The sequence below is a fragment of the Panthera leo genome, chromosome F3, assembly GCF_018350215.1.
Source record: "Panthera leo isolate Ple1 chromosome F3, P.leo_Ple1_pat1.1, whole genome shotgun sequence".
In the NCBI taxonomy this organism is placed as follows: domain Eukaryota; kingdom Metazoa; phylum Chordata; class Mammalia; order Carnivora; family Felidae; genus Panthera; species Panthera leo.
In genome coordinates, this window is record NC_056696.1 from 27,883,652 (window position 1) to 27,896,787 (window position 13,136).

The 13,136-nt window shown below is 38.4% G+C and overlaps 1 protein-coding gene across 3 annotated transcripts in view; it reads left to right on the top strand.

The window, feature by feature from the left end:
- ACBD6 (acyl-CoA binding domain containing 6) overlaps window positions 1-13,136 on the top strand; it is a 202,239-nt gene that overhangs the window by 6,486 nt on the left and 182,617 nt on the right. For all 3 annotated transcript variants that reach the window (XM_042924611.1, XM_042924612.1, XM_042924613.1), the window contains exons 2-3: window positions 578-642; window positions 3,313-3,409. In XM_042924611.1, the coding sequence (XP_042780545.1) occupies window positions 578-642; window positions 3,313-3,409 (162 nt within the window). The remainder of the gene's footprint in view (window positions 1-577; window positions 643-3,312; window positions 3,410-13,136) is intronic.

Consider the following 13,136-nt stretch of genomic DNA (forward strand, 5'->3'; position numbering starts at 1 on the left):
GTAGATAGAATTTATATTGTTGTTGAAAAACCCTTGAAAATTTTTTGCACGGCTTTCAGCATCTATATTTGTACTGATTAGTTTCATAATGGGATACTTTACAAACAGTGTGCTTTATCCTGGAATTTGGGAGAGAGAAAATGCTAATAATGTAATGAGAAGCAGCATAAACAATGTTATGAATTCTGATAAATTGTACTATAAATCTTGTTTTTTGCATGTTTAAAAATTCTTCAATAGAATAAATGGTAATAAGGATTACATAATCTGTATTTATAATTTGCCTTACATATATAATTTGTCTATTAGTTTAGGAATGCCAGTGTTTGTTACCCATGTTTTTTTGTGTATCACAGTGTTAGACAACAGTTGTTTTATGTGGTAAGCCAAAGCAGCCTTTATTTAAAGTTTGTTTTTTGCTTGCTTTTGCAAAGAATGTTAAGTTTTGTTATTTTATATAGATATTTTCTAATCTGTAGTTACTAAGTATACATAATAAATTTGAAAATAAAAAGTTTCTCTGGTATTTCTTTGAAAAATAAGTTCTTGATTTTTTTTTCCCCCTCCCTTCAATTAGGTCAAAGTTGGAAATTGTAATACTCCTAAACCAAGCTTCTTTGATTTTGAAGGAAAGCAAAAATGGTAAGAAATTCCTGGAATCTAATGAGGTTGTTGGAAATGGTTTAGGTGTTTAAGAATTAGAAAGTAGTGATCAGATTAAAGAATTATTTTATGTTAATCTCTCTGCTATAGACTGTACTAACAACAGGCAATTGGGAGAGAGATTAAAAGAATCCGCTTTTAGCTAAGTATCCTAAAGGATTCTCATACCATGATGTTGCTATATACTTAGTCCACAACAGACATACACTTCTTACATGTGAATAGCTTCTTAGACAGTGACCATAAGAGCTATTCCTTGAGATTTTCCTATCCTGTCATACAGCCCCTAATGGATCACCACTTCTGTCCCCTGGAAGAATCTTTGGAAGAAGGACAGGAGGATGGGAACAGAGAACAGGATAAATCCTCATTTTTACTCCTCACCCCTGCCCCAATTTTATCTTCTCATTTCTATTGCTCTTCTGTTCCTTGCCCTACCCACACCACAGTGAAGACGTGCTTATAATAATCTGTTGGGGAGAAAGTGGGGGGGAAGATACTGAGTCCATTTCTTTCCTGAATCCATAAGAAAAAATTATACCCTCCCCAGTTTTTTTACTTATAATTCAGAAGTTCCTTCTTATCATATGAGGCCTTATTTACTCTTACCTAAGTGAAAAAAGAGCAATCGTGTACAACAGGGACCCTTAGTTACAGAAGGAAGGACTTTGGAGTGTCAGTCTTGGGATTAACAGTATAAAGGATAGGGTTTAAAAAATATATATGGTTGTAGAGAGAAGGGTGCTAGAAAAGGATTCTAACTTTACATTTTAGAGCAGTGCTCCTCAAAATGTGGTCCCTGACAAGTTGCCTCTCTGGACTGTTACCCAGCTGTAAAGAGAGAGGTGCAAAGCTTGAACTTAATGTAAATCAGTTATGTCATTAAGCCCCTGTTTAGTTCAGCTTTTTTTGGTGTAGGACATTCTCAGTAAAGGAAGCATTGCTTTGATCTCCATTCTGGCAGCATCTTTCTTTGCTAATGATGACAACTAGTTCTCTGACACTTTATTACCGTTGTAGAGAATAGCTGATGAAACTTTTATTGTGAGTTTTTTTGTTTTAACTTAAGAAATTTCATAACTTCAGCATTATTTTTTCCTATATGCTTGCCTATTTTTTCATTGTTTTTAGCAATTTTAAAAAGTTTTGATTTTACAACCACATAATAATTCAAGCAAGAATCATCAGTGGATGCTGAAACCGTTAGATGAAAAACTATTGAGGAGCAGCATTTACACAATTCTGACCCAGCGTTTACTTTTTAATTACAAGGAAGACAACTGGGAGATATTGCTTCTAGGTCTTTAATCTTATCATTGATGATGGGACAAAGTGATGTTATGTGCCCCCTGATGTGATGCATGGTAAAGGACACTCACCTATATATTGCTCTTGCCAAAACATTTAACCTGATTCTAATCATGATTGATCATTTTTGGCAAGAACACTGTAGGTGAGGAAACCTACAGTGAGAGAAATCCAAACTGATAGGTCTTTTATAAAACAACTGGTTTGGACTCTTAAAAAATGTCAATATCATGGAAGACAGAAAAAGATAAAGATACATGAAATCAATGCTATGTGTGAATCTTGATTGGCTCCTGGTCTGGGAGAAGAAATCTATACAGGACATTATTGGGTAATGAGGGAAATCTGAAGGTAGTCTATATATTTATATAATGGTATTGATGTTAAATTTCCTCACTTTGAAATATGCTGATGTATTTAGAGATAGAGTGTTAGGATGTATTCATTTATTGACTCAGGAGAGTCAGTAAAAATAAATTTGGAAAACCTCAGAAAGATGTTACATTCATTATGGGAGCAGGAAGGTGGTAAAAACCTGTGGCACTGAATTGTGTTTTATGCTGGATCAGTGGATCTACTTCCTGGTTGGAAGCAGAACTGGGAGGACAAAACCAAGAAAGAGCCTGTCTTGGCAGCTTGAAGAAAAAAGAAGAAAAGGATGACCCAGAAGGGGGCACAGGATTAAAATATTACTCTTGGTATTTATATTGCAAGTAGTCCCTACCTTCTTACTCATTAGAATTCTTATCTCTGTCCTTACCACCCCTCGCTTTGAAGTCCCTGTCTCAGGACCCACTACTAGCAGCTTACAGATGAGATAACAGCAGAAGGGAAAGGTGTATTTCTCACAGCTTAAATAAGAAGTTTGAAGTATTTTCCCAGGAAATATTGTTTCTTGTGCTGATTAGTTCCTATGTTACTGAAATGCTATAAGCACAGTTAATTCAAAAGGTGGAAACTACTTTTATTGGTCTGTAGATCATACATTCTCAATAGGGATGAAAGGTGGGTTTGGGGGAGTTATAAAATCTTGGATATTCTAGTGGTTTGTGGTCTTCCAAAATTCAGTTGTTATACAATGTATCTGTGTTACTAAAATTTCATGGGGGAGGGTGATTAGGAAAAAATGTTTAAAAAGGCTCCTTAGGTGGTGGGATATAAGGTGTGCATTGGTATAGACCAAGGTAAATGCAAAAAGAGACCTACTCATCTATGGCTTGTTAGATCTATATCCCACATCCTTAAAATGTGTATGCCAGTTTTTTAATACTAAAAAGGAATGTGCTGTTTGCATTATTTCCATAGTTAATGATAGGTCATTTTGGATATTCTTTACTGTAGGGAAGCATGGAAAGCACTTGGTGATTCAAGCCCCAGTCAAGCAATGCAGGAATACATTGCAGTAGTTAAGAAATTAGATCCAGGTTGGAATCCTCAGGTAAGATTTGATGATTGTAAATAATGCTTTCCAAAAACATGATCTTCGTCTCTCAAAGAAAGGTTTAAAACAAGTGTAGGCTTAAGTAACATTTTTAAAGTTTTATTTTCTTAAAAGATTGTAAAGTTATTATAATATTTGCTTGTCTCAAAATGCTGTTCTTGAATGTTAACATAACCAGCTACTGATTCTGAGAACTCCTCTGAATTATAGAGAATTTTTAAAAGTATAATCATAATTTCAATTTTGTAAAAACTCCATTCATGTCAGAATTTGAAAGAGTTTAACATGAGATAATCATTATCTTGAGAAATGGTAGGTTTCTCTTGGATTTTTTTTATGAACACTTTCTGTACATGTACAAAATGCTTTTTAATGGGGATAAAATGTGTGTAAGACATGCTTTCTGCCATTGTATAGTTTAAAGTATATTATAGAAGATAAAACATAACAAAATATGATTATAGTATAAAACAGTAGTAATATGAGTGCTAGGGAATCCCGTGGAAAGAGATTACTTTGGACCTTGGGGGTGTTGGATGTTGTTCACTTAAGCGTACGCTTTTTTCCTGGTAACTTATTGGAGAACATCTAGAAAGAACTTAATAACAGTGGGGTTGCTATTTTATTTGAAAAAAATTTTAAAAACATGGTTGACAGGTGTTTTAGTGGAATAAAGACTACTTTGGTATCATGTAAAAAATTCAAATTGAGAGGTTCCTGGGTGGCTCAGTGGGTTGTGCCTGACTCTTGATTTCAGTTCTGGTCATGATCTCATGGTTCGTGAGTTCAAGCCTGCATCAGGCTCTGCACTGACAGTGTGGGGCCTGCTTGGGATTCTGTCTCTCTCTTTTTCTCTGCCCTTCCTCTGCTCATACTCTTTCTCCAAAATAAATAAGCTTAAAAAAATGCAAATTATTACTTTTTATTAATAATGCTTAGACAAAACATTTCAGTAATGAATGAATACAGCGATTTTCAGATTTTTTTGGTAATAATTGATTTCATTGGTACACATGTTTTACCAGTTTGAAGGAAGTTTGTTCTATTAATTATGGAATCCTGCTTAAATTTTTTTTTTTTTAGTGTTTATTTATTTTTGAGAGACAGAGTGTGAGTGGGGGAGGGACAGGGAGAGAAGAAGACACAGAATCTGAAGCAGGCTCCAGGCTCTGAGCTGTCCATGCAGTTTGATGCAGGGCTAGAACTCACAAACCATGAGATCATGACCTCAGCCGAAGTTGGATACTTAACCGACTGAGCCACCCAGGCGCCCCAGTCATGGAATCTTAAAATGTCTTAAAGATTATATCTTATGACATAAAAAAATCTATCTTAATTGTGACTATAGACAGGGAGAGATAACCAGCTTAGGGTATCTTTGATGATACGACTGGCTTTTTGAAGTCATTGAAACATTTCCTGATGTTTTTGATGTGCGTGAATATTCATTTTCAGAAATATTCCATTTTGTTAATATCTTTTATAAAACAAGTTTGCATACAAATACATATCATAGAGGTCCTAAGGACTTCATATCTGAAATTCAGTGGTCAATATAGGTGCCCCTCTGAGCTGAACTCAGCCTGAACACATATGGCACAGTGTTTAAAAAGCAAAACAAGGAGGGTGTGCCTGGGTGGCTCAGTTGGTTAAGCATGCTACTCTTGGTTTCAGCTTAGGTCAGGATCTCACAGTTCGTGGGTTTAAACCCCACATTGGACTCTGCTCTAACAGTGCCAAGCTTGCTTGGGATCCTGTCTCTCCCTCTTTCTCTGCCCCTCCCCCACTTGTGCTTGCTTTCTCTTTCAAAATAAGTAAACATTTAAAAATACATAAATAAAAAGCAAAAAAAAACCTTGAGTTTGAATGCATTTTGGTGAGTACTTGTCAGTCACTGTGGTCTTAGTTCTTCCCTGTTGATTTTACTTGACTGTTTCTGATGGCTGGCCCATGTAGACATTTGAGTTTAGAACTTCTTTTTTTTTTTTTAATGTTTATTTATTGTGAGAGAGAGAGAAAGCACAAGCAGAGGATGGGCAGAGGGAGAGAGAGAGAGAATCCCAAGCAGGCTTCATGTTCTGACGTGGGGCTTGGTCTCATGACCATGAGATCATGACCTGAGCCCAAATCAAGAGTCAGACGCTTATATACATTGGAATACTACTTGGCAATGAGAAAGAATGAAATCTGGCCATTTGTAGCAACGTGGATGGAACTGGAGAGTGTTATGCTAAGTGAAATAAGTCAGGCAGAGAAAGACAGATACCGTATGTTTTCACTCATATATGGATTCTGAGAAACTCAACAGAAGACCAGGGAGGAGGGGAAGGGGTAAAAAAAGTTACAGAGAGGGAAGGAGGGAAACCAAAGAGACTCTTAAATACTGAAAACAAACTGAGAGTTGATGGGGGGGGGGGGGGGATAGGGGGAGGGGAAAGTGGGTGATGGGCATTGAGGAGGCACCTGTGGGATGAGCACTGGGTGTTGTATGGAAACCAGTTTGACAATAAATTTCATAAAAAAAAGAGATGCTTAATCAACTCAACCACCTAGGTGCCCTTGAGTTTATAACTTCTGGTAAATGACAAAAATTATGATTTCTTACCTTCAGTACCTTAATTACTACTAAATAAAGTTGTGTTAACTCTCACTCTTACAAATGGTTACAGAGTCCATGTGGTTAGATAATTCTTCCTTATGGAAATTTAAACAGGCAGTAAGGATGCTTTTTAAAAATATCTGAGGGGCGCCTGGGTGGCTCAGTCAGTTGGGCGTCCGACTTCAGCTCAGGTCACAATCTTGCTGTCCGTGAGTTCGAGCCCCGCGTCAGGCTCTGGGCTGATGGCTCAGAGCCTGGAGCCTGCTTCCGATTCTGTGTCTCCCTCTCTCTGTGCCCCTCCCCCGTTCATGCTCTTTCTCTCTCTGTCTCAAAAATAAATAAACGTTAAAAAAAAAAATTAAAAAAAATAAAAAATAAAAAAGTAAAAATATCTGAATCTCAGGGCACCTGGGTAGCTCAGTCAATTAAGCACGTGACTTCGGCTCAGGTCATGATCTCGTGGTTCAGGGGTTTGAGCCCCACGTTGGGCTCTTTTGCTGTTGGCACAGAGCCGCTTCAGATCCTCGGTCCTCCTCTCTCTCTACCCCTCTCCTGCTCTCTCTCTCTTAAAAATAAACATTTAAGAAAAAAAATCCAAATCTCACCTATTGAACATAAACTTGAATAAACCAAGCAGAATCAAAGGTACTTTCAAATAAAGATCATTCTTCAATACATTGTTCTAAAAATATTTTGACATCCATAATCTAGTTGTAAAGAGGAATTTTATGTTTTGTTTACATTTTTTTAATGTTTGAGAGAGGAGGAGAGAGCACATGGGTGGGGGAGGGGCAGAGAGAGAGAGGGAGAGAGAGTCCCAAGTAGGTGCCATGCTGTCATCACAGAACCTGATGTGGGGCTTGATCTCATGAACTGTGAGATCATGACTAGAGCCGAAATCAAGAGCTGGACGCTTAATCGACTGAGCCACCCAGGTGCCCTGTTTACATTTTTGTTTTTTATTTAAGCACTCTGAGCTGGTCCCCTTTGACACAGCTGTTTTCCCCTTTCTTTTTGATACGAAGTTGATCATAACTGAAATCTCAAGACATTTGGTATTCATTCATTATCTTTTAGGTTAAAGAAATCATTTTCTTTTGATACTAGTTTCTGCAAACAAATAATAATGCCTCTCATTGCTGAATGTGCTAAGCTCTTTATATGTATCATCCTTTGAAATCTTCATGAGAATCTTAAAAATTAGATTAGAAACTATTATTGTCTTCATTTTAAAAATGAGGAAATTTAGGGATGTCTGGGTGGCTCAGTGTAAGTGTCTCTCTCCCTCTCTACCCTTCTCCTGCTCTTGCTTTCCCTCTCTCTCTCTTAAATAAATAAACTTAAAAAAAAAAAAGGGGCAGCTGGGTGGCTCAATTGGTTAAGTATCTGACTATTGATTTCAGCTCAGGTCATGATCTCGCAGTTGGTGAGATCAAGCCCTGTGTGGGGCTCTGTGCTGACAGCACTGAGCTTGCTTGGAATTCTCAGTTTCCCTCTCTTTTTCCCCTTTACACGTGCTTTCTCTCTCTTTCTCTCTCTCTCAAAATAAGTAAACTTTAAAAAAATAGAATAAAATAAAAATGAGGAAATTCAGGCACAGTGACTTAGTATCTTATCCAAGATTAGCCAGCTAAAAAATGATGGTGCTGTGATACGCACTTTTATGTATAGGAGTCCAGAGCCCCCACTCTTCACCACTCTGCTATCTGTTCTGTAGCTGACATTTTATATTTACATGTATTTACACACATATATATTTGTGTATATATATAAAATGTATATATTGCATGTAAACTTACGGATGTGTATATGCATGAAAAATTCAAATAAAAGCAGCTACTGATTTAATCAAAGCTCCATGGAGTGAAGTATAAAATGAAGTATGGAATGAGCAATGCTTTAAAATGTAAACCCTTGAGGGGCGCCTGGGTGTTTCAGTCAGTTAAGTGTCCAACTCTTGGTATCAGCTCAGGTCATGATCTCATGGTTCATGAGTTCAGGCTCTGTGTTGAGCTCTTTGCTGGTGGCGTGGAGCCTGCTTGGGATTCTCTCTCCTCTCTCTGACCGTCTCCTGCTTGCTCTCAAAACAAATAAACATTAAAAAATGTAAACCCTTGACTATGTTTTCTGTTATGTTTCATCTTATCTCAAGAATGTGCTGTTGAATGTCTAATCAAGGCAATTCTTTTGCCTTATTTGGTTTTTTGCCAGGGAAGAAGGGTGAGTTTTTATTTTGGTATAAATTATTATTTTTTTGACAAATAAAAATTATATATATTTAAGGTGTATTTGATATATGTATACAGTGTGAAATGATTATCACAAACTAATTAATGTGTTCATCACCTCTCATAGTTACCATTTGTGTGTGTGTGCTGAGAACACTTCGTATTTATTCTCTTTAGCAGATTTCAAATATATAATACATTAACACTATATTAACTAGTAATGGTATGTTATTAACTAACGTATACTTGATATAATTAAAACAATTTTTTAAATATTTATTTATTTTTGTGAGAGAGAGAGAGAGAGTATGAGCAGGGGAGGGGCAGAGAGAGAGAGGGAGACACAGAATCCGAAGCAGGCTCCAGGCTCTGAGATGTCAGCACAGAGCCCAATACAGGGCTCAAACCCATGAACTATGAACTCATGACCTGAGCTGAAGTTGGATGCTCAACTGACTGAGCCACCCAGGTGCCCCGATAAAATTTTTTTTTAAAGTTTCAGCAATAGTACAAAGAACTTTTGGACAGTCTTTATTTAGATACACCAGTTATTTATGTTTGCTTTAGCATTCTATTTACATGCATACACTCAAAATTTTTCTGAACCATTTTAGACTTTACCACTAAATACTTCATTATTTCTTAGAACAAGGACTTTCTCTTCTATAACTACACCATAATTATAAAAATTGGGACTTTTTTGGTGTTATGAGTTCTTTTGAAATTGCCTTTTTTTAAAATCCCTGGCCTCAGAGTCCCTGTGGGGCATTGTACACACACCCATACACCCACACACACCCACACACGCACTAACTGTATATACTTAAGGTACATACCATGATTTGATATACATATAGTGAAATGGTTACTACAGCCAAACTAATCAATATATCCTTTCCCATATAGTTTTTTTTTTTTTTTGTAATGAGAGTACCAGATACTTACTCTCTTAGCATATTTCTAGTATTCAGTACGGTATTGTTTATTGAAGTCATCATGCCTTTATGTTATTTATTTTATTTTTTTTTTAAAGCTCCATATCCAATGTGGGGCTTGAACTAATGACCCCAGGATCAAGAGTTGCATGCTCTACTCGCTGAGCCAGTCAGGCACCCCTATCATGCCTGTATATTAGGTCTTTAGATGTATTCATCCTATACAGCTGCAACTTTATACCCTTTGACTAACATCTCCCCATCTCCCATTCCCTACCAGCCCATTAGTAATCACCTACTCTACTCGCTGCTTCTTTGAGTTTGACTTTTTAATTTCCTCAGATTCTGCATATAAGTGAGATCATACAATATTTGTCTTTGATTTATTTCACTTGGCATAATATCTTCCAGGTTCATCTATATTGTCACAAATGGGAGTATTTCCTTCTTTCTCATGGCTGAATAATATTCCATTGTTTACATATAACACATCTTTTTTTTTTTTGCCTTTTTAAAATTTTTTGTTTATTTTGGGGAGAGAGAGAAAGAGAGAACAAGCATGTGCACGAGAAAGGAGGACAGAGGATCCAAAGCAGGCTCTGCACTGAAAGTGCGGGGCTTGAACTCACAAACTGTGAGATCATGACGTGAACTGAAATTGGGTCAGGTGCTTAACCAACTGAACTACCCAAGCTCTTTATCCATCTTCTGTATCTATTCATCCATAGTAGACACTTGGGTTGTTTCTGTATCTTGGCTGTTGTGAATTATGCTGCAGCAAACATGGGAGTGCCAATATCTCTTCAAGATTCTCATTTCATTTCTTCTAGATGTAGGGTGGAATTACTAGATTGTATGAGGGTTCTATTTCTAATTTTTTGAGAAATCTCAATGCTGTTTCCTGTCTTGGCTGTACCAATTTTCATTCTGGTCAACAGGATGCAGTAGTTCTCTTTTCTCAAAATCAAGAATTTTAACATTAAACTCAGTATCACTGTTGAATCCATAGTCCATATTCAAATTTATCATTTATTTTAAAAATCTGCTTTATAGTTATTTTATTTATTTTTAGAGCGAGAGAGAGAGAGAGAGAGAGAGAGAACATGCACAGACATGCAAGTGGGGAGAAGGGCACAGGGAGAGGGAAAGAGAGAATCCCAAGCAAGCTCCACACTCAGTGCAGAGGCTGATGCAGGGCTTGATCCCATGGCTGTGGGATCATGACCTGAGCCCAGATCAACAGTTGGATGCTCAACCGACTGAGCCACCCAGGTGCCCTCCTTCAAAGTTATTTTGAAACATTCTGATCCATCATCCAGTCCAGGATCATGCACTGCATTTAGTTGTCTCTTTAGTCTCTTTTAGTCTGCAACAGTTACTTAGCTTTTCTTTTTCTTTCTTCATTGTGATAGGTTTGAAGAATATAGGCCAGCTCTTTTGTAGAATGTCCCCAGTTTGGCTTTGTCTGCTGTTTCCTCATAATTAGATTCAGATTATACATTTTTAGGAGGAATACCACAGAATTGTGTCCTCAGTGCATCATACCAGGAGATACTTGATGTTTATTTGTCCCAATATTGGTTATGTTAACTTTGATCACTTGCTTAACATGGTGTCTGCCTGATTTCTCTGCTGTAACGTTCCTATTTTTCTCTTTGTAATTAGTAATTTGTGAGGAGATACTTTGAGACTATGTGTCCTTTTCCTAATCAGATTTCATCCACTAGTTTTAACATCCATTAATGATTTTCAACTCCATCATTTCTTCTACATTTATTATTTGGCATTCCGCTGTAAAAGTGGGCTTTCCCTTTTTCTCTATTTATTTACTTATTCATTTTCAAGAACTATGAAAGATCTAGGATTGTACTCTACTTGCAAACTAATAAGTTAGCCTGTTACTGTTTCTTAGATGCTGGCAGAGGTACAAGACTCCTGGGTCTGAGCCAAAGGACTTTATTATTCATGGCATGGCAAACTGCATGAGATTCATTTGATTTGCATTGGTTTCTCACATCCCCCAAGTCCCACAGGGATGATGCAGGTGGGCCTAGATGGATTCCTATATATGCAGTCGGTTGTGCTATAGCAAAGGAGCACTGAACTTTTGGGATTCACCACTTTTATAGTAGGTGGAAGCAAGCCTGCTCTTTGTCAGGAGTTGGGAAGACATTACCTCATCCTTGAGGGTTGCTTGCTGCACACACAACCCTGAGAAATGGCCTAGGTAGAGAGTGGTCAGAGCCTGGCCTACTGACAGAGAATGTGCTGATTGCCTCTCCCAGCATTTCATGTATTTATATCAGTACTGTATATACTTAGGGATTTCTGTTTTATTCAGTGAGTTATAATCCATTACTCATCCTTAGTTATTTGGCTACTGGGAGCTCCTTCAAGATGGTTCCTGTGTCCTTTTGATATGTGTCCATCATTCTTTGAGCAGTTTCTTACTTTTTGGCACATGCTGTTATAGGCTATGTTAGTTTCCTAGAATTGCCATAGCAAAGTACCAAACACTGGTACTTTGTAGTTGAAAACAACAGACATTTATTCTGTCACAGTTCTGGAGGCTAGAGGTCCAAAATCAAGTGTTAGCAGAGCCATGCTATCTTTGAAGGCTGTAGGGAAGAATTCTTCCTTGCTTCTGCCAGCTTCCAGTGGCCGTAGGTGTTCCTTAACTTGTGTCAGCATAACTCCAGTCTCTGCCTGTGTCTTCACATGGCCTTCTTCCCTGCGTGTCTGTATCCAAATTTCCCTTTCCTTTTTCTCACACAGACACCAGTCATTGAATTTGGGGTCCACCTCAGACCTCATCTTAATTGTCCCCCACCCTGATTTTTGAGGTATAATTGGCATAGAATATCATGTAAATTTAAGATGTAAAACATATTGGCAGAGTTTGGTAAGATGGCAGGGGAGTAGGAGAACCCTAGGCTCACCTTCTCCCACTGATGCAACTAGATAACTATGAAGTCATTCTAAATACCTAAGAAATTGACCTGAAGACTGGCAGAACAAACTTCATAACTAAAGGCAGAAAAGAGGCCATATCCAAGAATGTAGGAAGTACAGAGACGTGGTTTGGAAGCGAAATGTGTTGTGGCCACTGCAGTGGGAAGGGAGCCTTGGTTGCGGAGAAGAGTGAGAAACAGACTAGCACACAGGGGAGCACATGGGGAAAACGAATCTCCATAGCAGTTGGGTTGGAAGGGTTTTAAGAAGGGCTGGATTTCATGAACTCTTGCAACCAGCAGGGCTTAAAGCCTTGACTTTTCAATGTCAGTGGGCTTGGCTTGGGAGAGCCTGTAGGGATTGGGGCTGGTTTTGGAGAGAAAGCAGGACAAACAGCCTGTGGATGTATAGTGTGGAAACAATGATCTGAAGAGCGCCTCTGGCACAGTGGGAAAGTTATTAGCTCATCTCAGAGTGTATGCCAGAGAGGCAGAATTCATGGAGAAATCCCTCCAGGAACAAAGGAACTGGCAGATGCCATTGCCCTCACCTGCCCCACAGCATAAGAACAGAGCCTGTGGGAACCAGCCCATCACCAACACTTGCTACTTAACTTGCTTACACCAAGCCCTTCACCCCATGTTTCGTTGGAACCACCTTTCCCAGTCAGACTTGTCTCAGTCCCAGGATGGCAGGACCCCTCCCCAAAAGACCAGCCCAGACTGTTGTCCATACCACATCTCCCTTCTGGGAGTTTTGCAGGACCTCAGTTCTGGAGGCAGTGGTGACAGGTCACATTTCACAAGCACATCAGAGCACACCTACTTAAAACTTAACCACATTCAGGCCAGGGACAAAACACTGCCCACAACAGGCAAAGAGAGTCTCTGCAGACAACTGTCCTGAAGGGAAAAGCAGCCAGGACACAACAGCAGAGCACACACAGCACACAGCACACAGGCACTCCCTGAAACACCAGGTCCTGGGAAACAGGGGACACTACACTGCAG